This window comes from Lampetra planeri, chromosome 55 (genome assembly GCF_965212315.1).
Source record: "Lampetra planeri chromosome 55, kcLamPlan1.2.h2, whole genome shotgun sequence".
NCBI classification, from domain to species: Eukaryota; Metazoa; Chordata; class Hyperoartia; order Petromyzontiformes; family Petromyzontidae; genus Lampetra; species Lampetra planeri.
The window spans coordinates 1,792,795-1,817,428 of NC_136161.1; the positions used below are offsets into that span (position 1 = coordinate 1,792,795).

At 53.5% G+C, this 24,634-nt stretch overlaps 1 protein-coding gene across 2 annotated transcripts in view; it reads left to right on the forward strand.

Moving 5' to 3' along the window:
* The first annotated feature begins 507 nt into the window (after nt 1–507).
* The window catches only part of LOC144735407 (uncharacterized), a 53,656-nt gene continuing 29,529 nt past the window's right edge, over nt 508–24,634 (forward strand). Inside the window, exon 1 of one of the 2 annotated variants that reach the window (XM_078617798.1) lies at nt 508–942. In XM_078617798.1, coding sequence (XP_078473924.1) covers nt 515–942 — 428 coding nt within the window. In that variant the 5' untranslated portion in view covers nt 508–514. The remainder of the gene's footprint in view (nt 943–24,634) is intronic. The other variant, XM_078617799.1, reaches the window with a different exon arrangement.

Sequence of the window (24,634 nt, forward strand, 5' to 3'; positions counted from 1 at the left end):
TACTCTTAGGTTTTTTCGGTAAAGTCACGTAGGTAAAAATAAAAAATACAAATTAAAGAAATAATAGTAGAAATAAAATAATACATCACTATTATTATTTCTATTATTTATTTTTACCTACGTGACTTTACCGACAAAAAAACTAAGAGAATAAAGAGTTAGTTGTGTCAAGATGTTCAAACACCAACTCGACATTACCTCTTGTGGTGAACATGCACACAAAACATGCTCTGGTAATCATATGAACGCATTCTCTTTGAAACTCATTCGTCCAAAATCGCGTGACGTCATTTATGGATGGTCCCCTACCCACCCACCCACCCTATTGTTTGTTGTTGTAACGCTCTGGCCTCGTGCCCCCTGCTGGACATCAGTGACACAAAGAGCTTCACTGCTAATCGGATTCCGATTCTGTTTCCGGTGTGGGAGGAGAGAGAGAGATGGGGGATGACGTCACGAGAATAGGAGGGGGCAGAGTGGGGGGGGGGACTGCCCGACCCGCCCACACCACGTGATGCGAGAATGCGCGTCACGTGACCCGGAGACGCGGACTTCCGGAGTGAGGGGTTCTCGGTGGCACCGCTGGCGACTCGCGGCGTTCCACAGCGACTCAACAACAACAACCACCAACAACAACAACCATCAACAGCAGCAACAACAACACCAGCAGCAGCAACAACAACAACCAACAACAACACCAGCAGCACCACAGCGACTCAACAGCAACACCACCAACACCAGCACCACCACCAGCACCACCAGCATTACCACCAGCACCACCACCAGCACCACCACCACCAGCAGCACCACCAGCGACCCCCCCTCTCTCTCTCCGCGTGAGTCGCTCGATGCGTGTCCCACACCCCACACCGCACCCCATGCCGTCTGCGGCAATTGTTGCTGCCCGCCTGGCGATAAAGCTGCTCGCAGGCACGGAGACTCGTAAGCCGCACCACACAGAGACCGATAGACACCCACACAGAGACCCACTACACAGAGACCCATAGACACCCACACAGAGACACACTACACAGAGACCCACAGACTCACCACACAGAGACCCATAGACACCCACACAAAGACCCACTACACAGAGACCCATAGACACTACACAGAGACCCATAGACTCACAGACTCACTCACACATAGACTCAGACTCACCACACAGAGACCCATAGACACCCACACAGAGACCCACAGACTCACCACACAGAGACCCATAGACACCCACACAGAGACCCATAGACACCCACACAGAGACTCACAGACTCACCACACAGAGACCCACAAACTCACCACACAGAGACCCACAGACTCACCACACATAGACCCACAGACTCACCACACAGAGACCCACAGACTCACCACACAGACCCACAGACTCATCACAGAGACCCACAGACTCACCACACAGAGACCCAGAGACTCACCACATAGAGACCCACAGACTCATCACACAGAGACACACAGACTCATCACACAGAGACCCACAGACTCACCACACAGAGACACACAGACTCACCACACAGAGACCCACAGACTCATCACACAGAGACCCACAGACTCATCACACAGAGACCCTCAGACTCACCACACAGAGACCCACTACACAGAGACCCATAGACACCCACACAGAGACCCATAGACTCACAGACTCACTCACACATAGACTCAGACTCACCACACAGAGACCCACATACTCACACAGAGACCCACAGACTCACCACACAGAGACCCATAGACTCACCACACAGAGACCCATAGACTCACCACACAGAGACCCATAGACACCCACACAGAGACCCACAGACTCACCACACAGAGACCCACAGACTCACTACGCAGAGACCCACAGACTCACCACACAGAGACCCATAGACACCCACACAGAGACCCACAGACTCACCACACAGAGACCCACAGACTCACCACACAGAGACCCATAGACACCCACACAGAGACCCACAGACTCACCACACAGAGACCCACAGACTCACCACACAGAGACTCACAGACTCGCCACACAGAGACCCAGAGACTCAGCACACATAGACCCACAGACTCACCACACAGAGACCCACAGACTCACCACACAGATACCCAGAGACTCACCACACAGAGACCCAGAGACTCACTACACAGAGACCCACAGACTCACCACACAGAGACACACAGACTCACCACACAAAGACCCACAGACTCACCACAGAGAGACCCACAGACTCACCACACAAAGACCCACAGACTCACCACACAGACCCATAGACTCACCACACAGAGACCCATAGACTCACTCACACAGAGACCCATGGACACTACACAGAGACCCACAGACTCACTACACAGAGACCCACAGACTCACCACACAGAGACCAACAGACTCACTCGCACAGAGACCCATGGACTCATCACACAGAGACCCACAGACTCACCACTCAGAGACCCACAGACTCACCACACAGAGACCCACAGACCCATAGACTCGCCACACACAGAGACCCACAAACTCACCACACAGAGACCCACAGACTCACCACACAGAGACCCATAGACTCACCACACAGAGACCCACAGACTCACTCACACAGAGACCCATGGACACACACAGAGACCCACAGACTCACCACACAGAGACCCACAGACTCACCACACAGAGACCCACAGACTCACCACACAGAGACCCACATACTCACCACACAGAGACCCACAGACTCACCACACAGATACCCAGAGACCCATAGACACACAAACACATAGACTCACTACACAGAGACCCAGACTCACAGACTCAGACACACAGAGACACAGAGACTCAGACTCACTACACAGAGACCCACAGACTCACCACACGTAGACCCACAGACTCACCACACAGAGACCCACAGACTCACCACACAGAGACCCATAGACACCCACACAGAGACCCACAGACTCACCACACAGAGACCCACAGACTCATCACAAAGAGACCCACAAACTCACCACACAGAGACCCACATACTCACCACACAGAGACCCACAGACTCACCACACAGACCCATAGACTCACCACACAGAGACCCATAGACTCACTCACACAGAGACCCATGTACACTACACAGAGACCCACAGACTCACCACACAGAGACCCACAGACTCACTCACACAGAGACCCACGGACTCATCACACAGAGACCCACAGACTCACCACACAGAGACCCACAGACTCACCACACAGAGACCCATAAACTCGCCACACACAGAGATCCACAGACTCACCACATAGAGACCCATAGACCCACTACACAGAGACCCATAGACTCACCACACAGACCCACAGACTCATCACACAGAGACCCACAGACTCACCACACAGAGACCCAGAGACTCACCACACAGAGACCCACAGACTCACCACACAGAGACACACAGACTCACCACACAGAGACCCACAGACTCATCACACAGAGACCCACAGCCTCATCACACAGAGACCCTCAGACTCACCACACAGAGACCCACTACACAGAGACCCATAGACACCCACACAGAGACCCATAGACTCACAGACTCACTCACACATAGACTCAGACTCACCACACAGAGACCCACATACTCACACAGAGACCCACAGACTCACCACACAGAGACCCATAGACTCACCACACAGAGACCCATAGACACCCACACAGAGACCCACAGACTCACCACACAGAGACCCACAGACTCACCACACAGAGACCCACAGACTCACCACACAGAGACCCACAGACTCACCACACAGAGACCCATAGACTCACCACACAGAGACCCACAGACTCACTCACACAGAGACCCATGGACACACACAGAGACCCACAGACTCACCACACAGAGACCCACAGACTCACCACACAGAGACCCACAGACTCACCACACAGAGACCCACATACTCACCACACAGAGACCCACAGACTCACCACACAGATACCCAGAGACCCATAGACACACAAACACATAGACTCACTACACAGAGACCCAGACTCACAGACTCAGACACACAGAGACACAGAGACTCAGACTCACTACACAGAGACCCACAGACTCACCACACGTAGACCCACAGACTCACCACACAGAGACCCACAGACTCACCACACAGAGACCCATAGACACCCACACAGAGACCCACAGACTCACCACACAGAGACCCACAGACTCATCACAAAGAGACCCACAAACTCACCACACAGAGACCCACATACTCACCACACAGAGACCCACAGACTCACCACACAGACCCATAGACTCACCACACAGAGACCCATAGACTCACTCACACAGAGACCCATGTACACTACACAGAGACCCACAGACTCACCACACAGAGACCCACAGACTCACTCACACAGAGACCCACGGACTCATCACACAGAGACCCACAGACTCACCACACAGAGACCCACAGACTCACCACACAGAGACCCATAAACTCGCCACACACAGAGATCCACAGACTCACCACATAGAGACCCATAGACCCACTACACAGAGACCCATAGACTCACCACACAGACCCACAGACTCATCACACAGAGACCCACAGACTCACCACACAGAGACCCAGAGACTCACCACACAGAGACCCACAGACTCACCACACAGAGACACACAGACTCACCACACAGAGACCCACAGACTCATCACACAGAGACCCACAGCCTCATCACACAGAGACCCTCAGACTCACCACACAGAGACCCACTACACAGAGACCCATAGACACCCACACAGAGACCCATAGACTCACAGACTCACTCACACATAGACTCAGACTCATCACACAGAGACCCACATACTCACACAGAGACCCACAGACTCACCACACAGAGACCCATAGACTCACCACACAGAGACCCATAGACACCCACACAGAGACCCACAGACTCACCACACAGACCCACAGACTCACCACACAGAGACCCACAGACTCACTACGCAGAGACCCACAGACTCACCACACAGAGACCCATAGACACCCACACAGAGACCCACAGACTCACCACACAGAGACCCACAGACTCACCACACAGAGACCCATAGACACCCACACAGAGACCCACAGACTCACCACACAGAGACCCACAGACTCACCACACAGAGACCCACAGACTCACCACACAGAGACCCACAGACTCACCACACAGAGACTCACAGACTCGCCACACAGAGACCCAGAGACTCAGCACACATAGACCCACAGACTCACCACACAGAGACCCACAGACTCACCACACAGATACCCAGAGACTCACCACACAGAGACCCAGAGACTCACTACACAGAGACCCACAGACTCACCACACAGAGACACACAGACTCACCACACAAAGACCCACAGACTCACCACAGAGAGACCCACAGACTCACCACACAAAGACCCACAGACTCACCACACAGACCCATAGACTCACCACACAGAGTCCCATAGACTCACTCACACAGAGACCCATGGACACTACACAGAGACCCACAGACTCACTACACAGAGACCCACAGACTCACCACACAGAGACCCACAGACTCACTCGCACAGAGACCCATGGACTCATCACACAGAGACCCACAGACTCACCACTCAGAGACCCACAGACTCACCACACAGAGACCCACAGACCCATAGACTCGCCACACACAGAGACCCACAAACTCACCACACAGAGACCCACAGACTCACCACACAGAGACCCATAGACTCACCACACAGAGACCCACAGACTCACTCACACAGAGACCCATGGACACACACAGAGACCCACAGACTCACCACACAGAGACCCACAGACTCACCACACAGAGACCCACAGACTCACCACACAGAGACCCACATACTCACCACACAGAGACCCACAGACTCACCACACAGATACCCAGAGACCCATAGACACACAAACACATAGACTCACTACACAGAGACCCAGACTCACAGACTCATAGACACACAGAGACACAGAGACTCAGACTCACTACACAGAGACCCACAGACTCACCACACATAGACCCACAGACTCACCACACATAGACCCACAGACTCACCACACAGAGACCCACAGACTCACCACACAGAGACCCATAGACACCCACACAGAGACCCACAGACTCACCACACAGAGACCCACAGACTCATCACAAAGAGACCCACAAACTCACCACACAGTAACCCACATACTCACCACACAGAGACCCACTACACAGAGACCCATAGACACCCACACAGAGACCCATAGACTCACAGACTCACTCACACATAGACTCAGACTCACCACACAGAGACCCACATACTCACACAGAGACCCACAGACTCACCACACAGAGACCCATAGACTCACCACACAGAGACCCATAGACTCACCACACAGAGACCCATAGACACCCACACAGAGACCCACAGACTCACCACACAGAGACCCACAGACTCACTACGCAGAGACCCACAGACTCACCACACAGAGACCCATAGACACCCACACAGAGACCCACAGACTCACCACACAGAGACCCACAGACTCACCACACAGAGACCCATAGACACCCACACAGAGACCCACAGACTCACCACACAGAGACCCACAGACTCACCACACAGATACCCAGAGACTCACCACACAGAGACCCAGAGACTCACTACACAGAGACCCACAGACTCACCACACAGAGACACACAGACTCACCACACAAAGACCCACAGACTCACCACAGAGAGACCCACAGACTCACCACACAAAGACCCACAGACTCACCACACAGACCCATAGACTCACCACACAGAGACCCATAGACTCACTCACACAGAGACCCATGGACACTACACAGAGACCCACAGACTCACTACACAGAGACCCACAGACTCACCACACAGAGACCCACAGACTCACTCGCACAGAGACCCATGGACTCATCACACAGAGACCCACAGACTCACCACTCAGAGACCCACAGACTCACCACACAGAGACCCACAGACCCATAGATTCGCCACACACAGAGACCCACAAACTCACCACACAGAGACCCACAGACTCACCACACAGAGACCCATAGACTCACCACACAGAGACCCACAGACTCACTCACACAGAGACCCATGGACACACACAGAGACCCACAGACTCACCACACAGAGACCCACAGACTCACCACACAGAGACCCACAGACTCACCACACAGAGACCCACATACTCACCACACAGAGACCCACAGACTCACCACACAGATACCCAGAGACCCATAGACACACAAACACATAGACTCACTACACAGAGACCCAGACTCACAGACTCATAGACACACAGAGACACAGAGACTCAGACTCACTACACAGAGACCCACAGACTCACCACACATAGACCCACAGACTCACCACACATAGACCCACAGACTCACCACACAGAGACCCACAGACTCACCACACAGAGACCCATAGACACCCACACAGAGACCCACAGACTCACCACACAGAGACCCACAGACTCATCACAAAGAGACCCACAAACTCACCACACAGTAACCCACATACTCACCACACAGAGACCCACTACACAGAGACCCATAGACACCCACACAGAGACCCATAGACTCACAGACTCACTCACACATAGACTCAGACTCACCACACAGAGACCCACATACTCACACAGAGACCCACAGACTCACCACACAGAGACCCATAGACTCACCACACAGAGACCCATAGACTCACCACACAGAGACCCATAGACACCCACACAGAGACCCACAGACTCACCACACAGAGACCCACAGACTCACTACGCAGAGACCCACAGACTCACCACACAGAGACCCATAGACACCCACACAGAGACCCACAGACTCACCACACAGAGACCCACAGACTCACCACACAGAGACCCATAGACACCCACACAGAGACCCACAGACTCACCACACAGAGACCCACAGACTCACCACACAGATACCCAGAGACTCACCACACAGAGACCCAGAGACTCACTACACAGAGACCCACAGACTCACCACACAGAGACACACAGACTCACCACACAAAGACCCACAGACTCACCACAGAGAGACCCACAGACTCACCACACAAAGACCCACAGACTCACCACACAGACCCATAGACTCACCACACAGAGACCCATAGACTCACTCACACAGAGACCCATGGACACTACACAGAGACCCACAGACTCACTACACAGAGACCCACAGACTCACCACACAGAGACCCACAGACTCACTCGCACAGAGACCCATGGACTCATCACACAGAGACCCACAGACTCACCACTCAGAGACCCACAGACTCACCACACAGAGACCCACAGACCCATAGACTCGCCACACACAGAGACCCACAAACTCACCACACAGAGACCCACAGACTCACCACACAGAGACCCATAGACTCACCACACAGAGACCCACAGACTCACTCACACAGAGACCCATGGACACACACAGAGACCCACAGACTCACCACACAGAGACCCACAGACTCACCACACAGATACCCAGAGACTCACCACACAGAGACCCAGAGACTCACTACACAGAGACCCACAGACTCACCACACAGAGACACACAGACTCACCACACAAAGACCCACAGACTCACCACAGAGAGACCCACAGACTCACCACACAAAGACCCACAGACTCACCACACAGACCCATAGACTCACCACACAGAGACCCATAGACTCACTCACACAGAGACCCATGGACACTACACAGAGACCCACAGACTCACTACACAGAGACCCACAGACTCACCACACAGAGACCCACAGACTCACTCGCACAGAGACCCATGGACTCATCACACAGAGACCCACAGACTCACCACTCAGAGACCCACAGACTCACCACACAGAGACCCACAGACCCATAGATTCGCCACACACAGAGACCCACAAACTCACCACACAGAGACCCACAGACTCACCACACAGAGACCCATAGACTCACCACACAGAGACCCACAGACTCACTCACACAGAGACCCATGGACACACACAGAGACCCACAGACTCACCACACAGAGACCCACAGACTCACCACACAGAGACCCACAGACTCACCACACAGAGACCCACAGACTCACCACACAGAGACCCACATACTCACCACACAGAGACCCACAGACTCACCACACAGATACCCAGAGACCCATAGACACACAAACACATAGACTCACTACACAGAGACCCAGACTCACAGACTCATAGACACACAGAGACACAGAGACTCAGACTCACTACACAGAGACCCACAGACTCACCACACATAGACCCACAGACTCACCACACATAGACCCACAGACTCACCACACAGAGACCCACAGACTCACCACACAGAGACCCACAGACTCATCACAAAGAGACCCACAAACTCACCACACAGTAACCCACATACTCACCACACAGAGACCCACTACACAGAGACCCATAGACACCCACACAGAGACCCATAGACTCACAGACTCACTCACACATAGACTCAGACTCACCACACAGAGACCCACATACTCACACAGAGACCCACAGACTCACCACACAGAGACCCATAGACTCACCACACAGAGACCCATAGACTCACCACACAGAGACCCATAGACACCCACACAGAGACCCACAGACTCACCACACAGAGACCCACAGACTCACTACGCAGAGACCCACAGACTCACCACACAGAGACCCATAGACACCCACACAGAGACCCACAGACTCACCACACAGAGACCCACAGACTCACCACACAGAGACCCATAGACACCCACACAGAGACCCACAGACTCACCACACAGAGACCCACAGACTCACCACACAGATACCCAGAGACTCACCACACAGAGACCCAGAGACTCACTACACAGAGACCCACAGACTCACCACACAGAGACACACAGACTCACCACACAAAGACCCACAGACTCACCACAGAGAGACCCACAGACTCACCACACAAAGACCCACAGACTCACCACACAGACCCATAGACTCACCACACAGAGACCCATAGACTCACTCACACAGAGACCCATGGACACTACACAGAGACCCACAGACTCACTACACAGAGACCCACAGACTCACCACACAGAGACCCACAGACTCACTCGCACAGAGACCCATGGACTCATCACACAGAGACCCACAGACTCACCACTCAGAGACCCACAGACTCACCACACAGAGACCCACAGACCCATAGACTCGCCACACACAGAGACCCACAAACTCACCACACAGAGACCCACAGACTCACCACACAGAGACCCATAGACTCACCACACAGAGACCCACAGACTCACTCACACAGAGACCCATGGACACACACAGAGACCCACAGACTCACCACACAGAGACCCACAGACTCACCACACAGAGACCCACAGACTCACCACACAGAGACCCACATACTCACCACACAGAGACCCACAGACTCACCACACAGATACCCAGAGACCCATAGACACACAAACACATAGACTCACTACACAGAGACCCAGACTCACAGACTCATAGACACACAGAGACACAGAGACTCAGACTCACTACACAGAGACCCACAGACTCACCACACATAGACCCACAGACTCACCACACAGAGACCCACAGACTCACCACACAGAGACCCATAGACACCCACACAGAGACCCACAGACTCACCACACAGAGACCCACAGACTCATCACAAAGAGACCCACAAACTCACCACACAGAGACCCACATACTCACCACACAGAGACCCACAGACTCACCACACAGACCCATAGACTCACCACACAGAGACCCATAGACTCACTCACACAGAGACCCATGTACACTACACAGAGACCCACAGACTCACCACACAGAGACCCACAGACTCACTCACACAGAGACCCACGGACTCATCACACAGAGACCCACAGACTCACCACACAGAGACCCACAGACTCACCACACAGAGACCCATAAACTCGCCACACACAGAGATCCACAGACTCACCACATAGAGACCCATAGACCCACTACACAGAGACCCATAGACTCACCACACAGACCCACAGACTCATCACACAGAGACCCACAGACTCACCACACAGAGACCCAGAGACTCACCACACAGAGACCCACAGACTCACCACACAGAGACACACAGACTCACCACACAGAGACCCACAGACTCATCACACAGAGACCCACAGCCTCATCACACAGAGACCCTCAGACTCACCACACAGAGACCCACTACACAGAGACCCATAGACACCCACACAGAGACCCATAGACTCACAGACTCACTCACACATAGACTCAGACTCATCACACAGAGACCCACATACTCACACAGAGACCCACAGACTCACCACACAGAGACCCATAGACTCACCACACAGAGACCCATAGACACCCACACAGAGACCCACAGACTCACCACACAGAGACCCACAGACTCACCACACAGAGACCCACAGACTCACTACGCAGAGACCCACAGACTCACCACACAGAGACCCATAGACACCCACACAGAGACCCACAGACTCACCACACAGAGACCCACAGACTCACCACACAGAGACCCATAGACACCCACACAGAGACCCACAGACTCACCACACAGAGACCCACAGACTCACCACACAGAGACCCACAGACTCACCACACAGAGACCCACAGACTCACTCGCACAGAGACCCATGGACTCATCACACAGAGACCCACAGACTCACCACTCAGAGACCCACAGACTCACCACACAGAGACCCACAGACCCATAGACTCGCCACACACAGAGACCCACAAACTCACCACACAGAGACCCACAGACTCACCACACAGAGACCCATAGACTCACCACACAGAGACCCACAGACTCACTCACACAGAGACCCATGGACACACACAGAGACCCACAGACTCACCACACAGAGACCCACAGACTCACCACACAGAGACCCACAGACTCACCACACAGAGACCCACATACTCACCACACAGAGACCCACAGACTCACCACACAGATACCCAGAGACCCATAGACACACAAACACATTGACTCACTACACAGAGACCCAGACTCACAGACTCATAGACACACAGAGACACAGAGACTCAGACTCACTACACAGAGACCCACAGACTCACCACACATAGACCCACAGACTCACCACACAGAGACCCACAGACTCACCACACAGAGACCCATAGACACCCACACAGAGACCCACAGACTCACCACACAGAGACCCACAGACTCATCACAAAGAGACCCACAAACTCACCACACAGAGACCCACATACTCACCACACAGAGACCCACAGACTCACCACACAGACCCATAGACTCACCACACAGAGACCCATAGACTCACTCACACAGAGACCCATGTACACTACACAGAGACCCACAGACTCACCACACAGAGACCCACAGACTCACTCACACAGAGACCCACGGACTCATCACACAGAGACCCACAGACTCACCACACAGAGACCCACAGACTCACCACACAGAGACCCATAGACTCGCCACACACAGAGATCCACAGACTCACCACATAGAGACCCATAGACCCACTACACAGAGACCCATAGACTCACCACACAGACCCACAGACTCATCACACAGAGACCCACAGACTCACCACATAGAGACCCAGAGACTCACCACACAGAGACCCACAGACTCACCACACAGAGACACACAGACTCACCACACAGAGACCCACAGACTCATCACACAGAGACCCACAGCCTCATCACACAGAGACCCTCAGACTCACCACATAGAGACCCACTACACAGAGACCCATAGACACCCACACAGAGACCCATAGACTCACAGACTCACTCACACATAGACTCAGACTCACCACACAGAGACCCACATACTCACACAGAGACCCACAGACTCACCACACAGAGACCCATAGACTCACCACACAGAGACCCAGAGACTCACTACACAGAGACCCACAGACTCACCACACAGAGACACACAGACTCATCACACAGAGACACACAGACTAATCACACAGAGACCCACAGACTCACCACACAGAGACCCAGAGACTCACCACACAGAGACCCACAGACTCATCACACAGAGACACACAGACTCATCACACAGAGACCCACAGACTCACCACACAGAGACACACAGACTCACCACACAGAGACCCACAGACTCATCACACAGAGACCCACAGACTCATCACACAGAGACCCTCAGACTCACCACACAGACCCACTACACAGAGACCCATAGACACCCACACAGAGACCCATAGACTCACAGACTCACTCACACATAGACTCAGACTCACCACACAAAGACCCACATACTCACACAGAGACCCACAGACTCACCACACAGAGACCCACAGACTCACTATGCAGAGACCCACAGACTCACCACACAGAGACCCATAGACACCCACACAGAGACCCACAGACTCACCACACAGAGACCCACAGACTCACCACACAGAGACCCATAGGACACCCACACAGAGACCCACAGACTCACCACACAGAGACCCACAGACTCACCACACAGAGACTCACAGACTCGCCACACAGAGACCCAGAGACTCAGCACACATAGACCCACAGACTCACCACACAGAGACCCACAGACTCACCACACAGATACCCAGAGACTCACCACACAGAGACCCAGAGACTCACTACACAGAGACCCACAGACTCACCACACAGAGACACACAGACTCACCACACAAAGACCCACAGACTCACCACAGAGAGACCCACAGACTCACCACACAAAGACCCACAGACTCACCACACAGACCCATAGACTCACCACACAGAGACCCATAGACTCACTCACACAGAGACCCATGGACACTACACAGAGACCCACAGACTCACTACACAGAGACCCACAGACTCACCACACAGAGACCCACAGACTCACTCGCACAGAGACCCATGGACTCATCACACAGAGACCCACAGACTCACCACTCAGAGACCCACAGACTCACCACACAGAGACCCACAGACCCATAGACTCGCCACACACAGAGACCCACAAACTCACCACACAGAGACCCACAGACTCATCACACAGAGACCCACAGACTCACCACATAGAGACCCAGAGACTCACCACACAGAGACCCACAGACTCACCACACAGAGACACACAGACTCACCACACAGAGACCCACAGACTCATCACACAGAGACCCACAGCCTCATCACACAGAGACCCTCAGACTCACCACATAGAGACCCACTACACAGAGACCCATAGACACCCACACAGAGACCCATAGACTCACAGACTCACTCACACATAGACTCAGACTCACCACACAGAGACCCACATACTCACACAGAGACCCACAGACTCACCACACAGAGACCCATAGACTCACCACACAGAGACCCAGAGACTCACTACACAGAGACCCACAGACTCACCACACAGAGACACACAGACTCATCACACAGAGACACACAGACTAATCACACAGAGACCCACAGACTCACCACACAGAGACCCAGAGACTCACCACACAGAGACCCACAGACTCATCACACAGAGACACACAGACTCATCACACAGAGACCCACAGACTCACCACACAGAGACACACAGACTCACCACACAGAGACCCACAGACTCATCACACAGAGACCCACAGACTCATCACACAGAGACCCTCAGACTCACCACACAGACCCACTACACAGAGACCCATAGACACCCACACAGAGACCCATAGACTCACAGACTCACTCACACATAGACTCAGACTCACCACACAAAGACCCACATACTCACACAGAGACCCACAGACTCACCACACAGAGACCCACAGACTCACTACGCAGAGACCCACAGACTCACCACACAGAGACCCATAGACACCCACACATAGACCCACAGACTCACCACACAGAGACCCACAGACTCACCACACATAGACCCACAGACTCACCACACATAGACCCACAGACTCACCACACAGAGACCCACAGACTCACCACACAGAGACCCATAGACACCCACACAGAGACCCACAGACTCACCACACAGAGACCCACAGACTCATCACAAAGAGACCCACAAACTCACCACACAGAGACCCACATACTCACCACACAGAGCACAGAGACCCACTACACAGAGACCCATAGACACCCACACAGAGACCCATAGACTCACAGACTCACTCACACATAGACTCAGACTCACCACACAGAGACCCACATACTCACACAGAGACCCACAGACTCACCACACAGAGACCCATAGACTCACCACACAGAGACCCATAGACTCACCACACAGAGACCCATAGACACCCACACAGAGACCCACAGACTCACCACACAGAGACCCACAGACTCACTACGCAGAGACCCACAGACTCACCACACAGAGACCCATAGACACCCACACAGAGACCCACAGACTCACCACACAGAGACCCACAGACTCACCACACAGAGACCCATAGACACCCACACAGAGACCCACAGACTCACCACACAGAGACCCACAGACTCACCACACAGATACCCAGAGACTCACCACACAGAGACCCACAGACCCATAGACTCGCCACACACAGAGACCCACAAACTCACCACACAGAGACCCACAGACTCATCACACAGAGACCCACAGACTCACCACATAGAGACCCAGAGACTCACCACACAGAGACCCACAGACTCACCACACAGAGACACACAGACTCACCACACAGAGACCCACAGACTCATCACACAGAGACACACAGCCTCATCACACAGAGACCCTCAGACTCACCACATAGAGACCCACTACACAGAGACCCATAGACACCCACACAGAGACCCATAGACTCACAGACTCACTCACACATAGACTCAGACTCACCACACAGAGACCCACATACTCACACAGAGACCCACAGACTCACCACACAGAGACCCATAGACTCACCACACAGAGACCCAGAGACTCACTACACAGAGACCCACAGACTCACCACACAGAGACACACAGACTCATCACACAGAGACACACAGACTAATCACACAGAGACCCACAGACTCACCACACAGAGACCCAGAGACTCACCACACAGAGACCCAGAGACTCATCACACAGAGACACACAGACTCATCACACAGAGACCCACAGACTCACCACACAGAGACACACAGACTCACCACACAGAGACCCACAGACTCATCACACAGAGACCCACAGACTCATCACACAGAGACCCTCAGACTCACCACACAGACCCACTACACAGAGACCCATAGACACCCACACAGAGACCCATAGACTCACAGACTCACTCACACATAGACTCAGACTCACCACACAAAGACCCACATACTCACACAGAGACCCACAGACTCACCACACAGAGACCCACAGACTCACTACGCAGAGACCCACAGACTCACCACACAGAGACCCATAGACACCCACACAGAGACCCACAGACTCACCACACAGAGACCCACAGACTCACCACACATAGACCCACAGACTCACCACACATAGACCCACAGACTCACCACACAGAGACCCACAGACTCACCACACAGAGACCCATAGACACCCACACAGAGACCCACAGACTCACCACACAGAGACCCACAGACTCATCACAAAGAGACCCACAAACTCACCACACAGAGACCCACATACTCACCACACAGAGACCCACTACACAGAGACCCATAGACACCCACACAGAGACCCATAGACTCACAGACTCACTCACACATAGACTCAGACTCACCACACAGAGACCCACATACTCACACAGAGACCCACAGACTCACCACACAGAGACCCATAGACTCACCACACAGAGACCCATAGACTCACTCACACAGAGACCCACAGACTCACTACACAGAGACCCACAGACTCACCACACAGAGACCCACAGACTCACTCGCACAGAGACCCATGGACTCATCACACAGAGACCCACAGACTCACCACTCAGAGACCCACAGACTCACCACACAGAGACCCACAGACCCATAGACTCGCCACACACAGAGACCCACAAACTCACCACACAGAGACCCACAGACTCACCACACAGAGACCCATAGACTCACCACACAGAGACCCACAGACTCACTCACACAGAGACCCATGGACACACACAGAGACCCACAGACTCACCACACAGAGACCCACAGACTCACCACACAGAGACCCACAGACTCACCACACAGAGACCCACATACTCACCACACAGAGACCCACAGACTCACCACACAGATACCCAGAGACCCATAGACACACAAACACATAGACTCACTACACAGAGACCCAGACTCACAGACTCATAGACACACAGAGACACAGAGACTCAGACTCACTACACAGAGACCCACAGACTCACCACACATAGACCCACAGACTCACCACACAGAGACCCACAGACTCACCACACAGAGACCCATAGACACCCACACAGAGACCCACAGACTCACCACACAGAGACCCACAGACTCATCACAAAGAGACCCACAAACTCACCACACAGAGACCCACATACTCACCACACAGAGACCCACAGACTCACCACACAGACCCATAGACTCACCACACAGAGACCCATAGACTCACTCACACAGAGACCCATGTACACTACACAGAGACCCACAGACTCACCACACAGAGACCCACAGACTCACTCACACAGAGACCCACGGACTCATCACACAGAGACCCACAGACTCACCACACAGAGACCCACAGACTCACCACACAGAGACCCATAAACTCGCCACACACAGAGATCCACAGACTCACCACATAGAGACCCATAGACCCACTACACAGAGACCCATAGACTCACCACACAGACCCACAGACTCATCACACAGAGACCCACAGACTCACCACACAGAGACCCAGAGACTCACCACACAGAGACCCACAGACTCACCACACAGAGACACACAGACTCACCACACAGAGACCCACAGACTCATCACACAGAGACCCACAGCCTCATCACACAGAGACCCTCAGACTCACCACACAGAGACCCACTACACAGAGACCCATAGACACCCACACAGAGACCCATAGACTCACAGACTCACTCACACATAGACTCAGACTCATCACACAGAGACCCACATACTCACACAGAGACCCACAGACTCACCACACAGAGACCCATAGACTCACCACACAGAGACCCATAGACACCCACACAGAGACCCACAGACTCACCACACAGAGACCCACAGACTCACCACACAGAGACCCACAGACTCACTACGCAGAGACCCACAGACTCACCACACAGAGACCCATAGACACCCACACAGAGACCCACAGACTCACCACACAGAGACCCACAGACTCACCACACAGAGACCCATAGACACCCACACAGAGACCCACAGACTCACCACACAGAGACCCACAGACTCACCACACAGAGACCCACAGACTCACCACACAGAGACCCACAGACTCACTCGCACAGAGACCCATGGACTCATCACACAGAGACCCACAGACTCACCACTCAGAGACCCACAGACTCACCACACAGAGACCCACAGACCCATAGACTCGCCACACACAGAGACCCACAAACTCACCACACAGAGACCCACAGACTCACCACACAGAGACCCATAGACTCACCACACAGAGACCCACAGACTCACTCACACAGAGACCCATGGACACACACAGAGACCCACAGACTCACCACACAGAGACCCACAGACTCACCACACAGAGACCCACAGACTCACCACACAGAGACCCACAGACTCACCACACAGAGACCCACATACTCACCACACAGAGACCCACAGACTCACCACACAGATACCCAGAGACCCATAGACACACAAACACATTGACTCACTACACAGAGACCCAGACTCACAGACTCATAGACACACAGAGACACAGAGACTCAGACTCACTACACAGAGACCCACAGACTCACCACACATAGACCCACAGACTCACCACACAGAGACCCACAGACTCACCACACAGAGACCCATAGACACCCACACAGAGACCCACAGACTCACCACACAGAGACCCACAGACTCATCACAAAGAGACCCACAAACTCACCACACAGAGACCCACATACTCACCACACAGAGACCCACAGACTCACCACACAGACCCATAGACTCACCACACAGAGACCCATAGACTCACTCACACAGAGACCCATGTACACTACACAGAGACCCACAGACTCACCACACAGAGACCCACAGACTCACTCACACAGAGACCCACGGACTCATCACACAGAGACCCACAGACTCACCACACAGAGACCCACAGACTCACCACACAGAGACCCATAGACTCGCCACACACAGAGATCCACAGACTCACCACATAGAGACCCATAGACCCACTACACAGAGACCCATAGACTCACCACACAGACCCACAGACTCATCACACAGAGACCCACAGACTCACCACACAGAGACCCAGAGACTCACCACACAGAGACCCACAGACTCACCACACAGAGACACACAGACTCACCACACAGAGACCCACAGACTCATCACACAGAGACCCACAGCCTCATCACACAGAGACCCTCAGACTCACCACATAGAGACCCACTACACAGAGACCCATAGACACCCACACAGAGACCCATAGACTCACAGACTCACTCACACATAGACTCAGACTCACCACACAGAGACCCACATACTCACACAGAGACCCACAGACTCACCACACAGAGACCCATAGACTCACCACACAGAGACCCATAGACACCCACACAGAGACCCACAGACTCACCACACAGAGACCCACAGACTCACCACACAGAGACCCACAGACTCACCACACAGAGACCCACAGACTCACCACACAGACCCACAGACTCATCACACAGAGACCCACAGACTCACCACACAGAGACCCAGAGACTCACTACACAGAGACCCACAGACTCACCACACAGAGACACACAGACTCATCACACAGAGACACACAGACTAATCACACAGAGACCCACAGACTCACCACACAGAGACCCAGAGACTCACCACACAGAGACCCACAGACTCATCACACAGAGACACACAGACTCATCACACAGAGACCCACAGACTCACCACACAGAGACACACAGACTCACCACACAGAGACCCACAGACTCATCACACAGAGACCCACAGACTCATCACACAGAGACCCTCAGACTCACCACACAGACCCACTACACAGAGACCCATAGACACCCACACAGAGACCCATAGACTCACAGACTCACTCACACATAGACTCAGACTCACCACACAAAGACCCACATACTCACACAGAGACCCACAGACTCACCACACAGAGACCCACAGACTCACTACGCAGAGACCCACAGACTCACCACACAGAGACCCATAGACACCCACACAGAGACCCACAGACTCACCACACAGAGACCCACAGACTCACCACACAGAGACCCATAGGACACCCACACAGAGACCCACAGACTCACCACACAGAGACCCACAGACTCACCACACAGAGACCCACAGACTCACCACACAGAGACTCACAGACTCGCCACACAGAGACCCAGAGACTCAGCACACATAGACCCACAGACTCACCACACAGAGACCCACAGACTCACCACACAGATACCCAGAGACTCACCACACAGAGACCCAGAGACTCACTACACAGAGACCCACAGACTCACCACACAGAGACACACAGACTCACCACACAAAGACCCACAGACTCACCACAGAGAGACCCACAGACTCACCACACAAAGACCCACAGACTCACCACACAGACCCATAGACTCACCACACAGAGACCCATAGACTCACTCACACAGAGACCCATGGACACTACACAGAGACCCACAGACTCACTACACAGAGACCCACAGACTCACCACACAGAGACCCACAGACTCACTCGCACAGAGACCCATGGACTCATCACACAGAGACCCACAGACTCACCACTCAGAGACCCACAGACTCACCACACAGAGACCCACAGACCCATAGACTCGCCACACACAGAGACCCACAAACTCACCACACAGAGACCCACAGACTCACCACACAGAGACCCATAGACTCACCACACAGAGACCCACAGACTCACTCACACAGAGACCCATGGACACACACAGAGACCCACAGACTCACCACACAGAGACCCACAGACTCACCACACAGAGACCCACAGACTCACCACACAGAGACCCACATACTCACCACACAGAGACCCACAGACTCACCACACAGATACCCAGAGACCCATAGACACACAAACACATAGACTCACTACACAGAGACCCAGACTCACAGACTCATAGACACACAGAGACACAGAGACTCAGACTCACTACACAGAGACCCACAGACTCACCACACATAGACCCACAGACTCACCACACAGAGACCCACAGACTCACCACACAGAGACCCATAGACACCCACACAGAGACCCACAGACTCACCACACAGAGACCCACAGACTCATCACAAAGAGACCCACAAACTCACCACACAGAGACCCACATACTCACCACACAGAGACCCACAGACTCACCACACAGACCCATAGACTCACCACACAGAGACCCATAGACTCACTCACACAGAGACCCATGTACACTACACAGAGACCCACAGACTCACCACACAGAGACCCACAGACTCACTCACACAGAGACCCACAAACTCACCACACAGAGACCCACATACTCACCACACAGAGACCCACAGACTCACCACACAGAGACCCACAGACTCACTCACACAGAGACCCACAAACTCACCACACAGAGACCCACATACTCACCACACAGAGACCCACAGACTCACCACACAGACCCATAGACTCACCACACAGAGACCCATAGACTCACTCACACAGAGACCCATGTACACTACACAGAGACCCACAGACTCACCACACAGAGACCCACAGACTCACTCACACAGAGACCCACGGACTCATCACACAGAGACCCACAGACTCACCACACAGAGACCCACAGACTCACCACACAGAGACCCATAGACTCGCCACACACAGAGATCCACAGACTCACCACATAGAGACCCATAGACCCACTACACAGAGACCCATAGACTCACCACACAGACCCACAGACTCATCACACAGAGACCCACAGACTCACCACACAGAGACCCAGAGACTCACCACACAGAGACCCACAGACTCACCACACAGAGACACACAGATTCACCACACAGAGACCCACAGACTCATCACACAGAGACCCACAGCCTCATCACACAGAGACCCTCAGACTCACCACATAGAGACCCACTACACAGAGACCCATAGACACCCACACAGAGACCCATAGACTCACAGACTCACTCACACATAGACTCAGACTCACCACACAGAGACCCACATACTCACACAGAGACCCACAGACTCACCACACAGAGACCCATAGACTCACCACACAGAGACCCATAGACACCCACACAGAGACCCACAGACTCACCACACAGAGACCCACAGACTCACCACACAGAGACCCACAGACTCACCACACAGAGACCCACAGACTCACCACACAGACCCACAGACTCATCACACAGAGACCCACAGACTCACCACACAGAGACCCAGAGACTCACTACACAGAGACCCACAGACTCACCACACAGAGACACACAGACTCATCACACAGAGACACACAGACTAATCACACAGAGACCCACAGACTCACCACACAGAGACCCAGAGACTCACCACACAGAGACCCACAGACTCATCACACAGAGACACACAGACTCATCACACAGAGACCCACAGACTCACCACACAGAGACACACAGACTCACCACACAGAGACCCACAGACTCATCACACAGAGACCCACAGACTCATCACACAGAGACCCTCAGACTCACCACACAGACCCACTACACAGAGACCCATAGACACCCACACAGAGACCCATAGACTCACAGACTCACTCACACATAGACTCAGACTCACCACACAAAGACCCACATACTCACACAGAGACCCACAGACTCACCACACAGAGACCCACAGACTCACTACGCAGAGACCCACAGACTCACCACACAGAGACCCATAGACACCCACACAGAGACCCACAGACTCACCACACAGAGACCCATAGGACACCCACACAGAGACCCACAGACTCACCACACAGAGACCCACAGACTCACCACACAGAGACCCACAGACTCACCACACAGAGACTCACAGACTCGCCACACAGAGACCCAGAGACTCAGCACACATAGACCCACAGACTCACCACACAGAGACCCACAGACTCACCACACAGATACCCAGAGACTCACCACACAGAGACCCAGAGACTCACTACACAGAGACCCACAGACTCACCACACAGAGACACACAGACTCACCACACAAAGACCCACAGACTCACCACAGAGAGACCCACAGACTCACCACACAAAGACCCACAGACTCACCACACAGACCCATAGACTCACCACACAGAGACCCATAGACTCACTCACACAGAGACCCATGGACACTACACAGAGACCCACAGACTCACTACACAGAGACCCACAGACTCACCACACAGAGACCCACAGACTCACTCGCACAGAGACCCATGGACTCATCACACAGAGACCCACAGACTCACCACTCAGAGACCCACAGACTCACCACACAGAGACCCACAGACCCATAGACTCGCCACACACAGAGACCCACAAACTCACCACACAGAGACCCACAGACTCACCACACAGAGACCCATAGACTCACCACACAGAGACCCACAGACTCACTCACACAGAGACCCATGGACACACACAGAGACCCACAGACTCACCACACAGAGACCCACAGACTCACCACACAGAGACCCACAGACTCACCACACAGAGACCCACATACTCACCACACAGAGACCCACAGACTCACCACACAGATACCCAGAGACCCATAGACACACAAACACATAGACTCACTACACAGAGACCCAGACTCACAGACTCATAGACACACAGAGACACAGAGACTCAGACTCACTACACAGAGACCCACAGACTCACCACACATAGACCCACAGACTCACCACACAGAGACCCACAGACTCACCACACAGAGACCCATAGACACCCACACAGAGACCCACAGACTCACCACACAGAGACCCACAGACTCATCACAAAGAGACCCACAAACTCACCACACAGAGACCCACATACTCACCACACAGAGACCCACAGACTCACCACACAGACCCATAGACTCACCACACAGAGACCCATAGACTCACTCACACAGAGACCCATGTACACTACACAGAGACCCACAGACTCACCACACAGAGACCCACAGACTCACTCACACAGAGACCCACGGACTCATCACACAGAGACCCACAGACTCACCACACAGAGACCCACAGACTCACCACACAGAGACCCATAGACTCGCCACACACAGAGATCCACAGACTCACCACATAGAGACCCATAGACCCACTACACAGAGACCCATAGACTCACCACACAGACCCACAGACTCATCACACAGAGACCCACAGACTCACCACACAGAGACCCAGAGA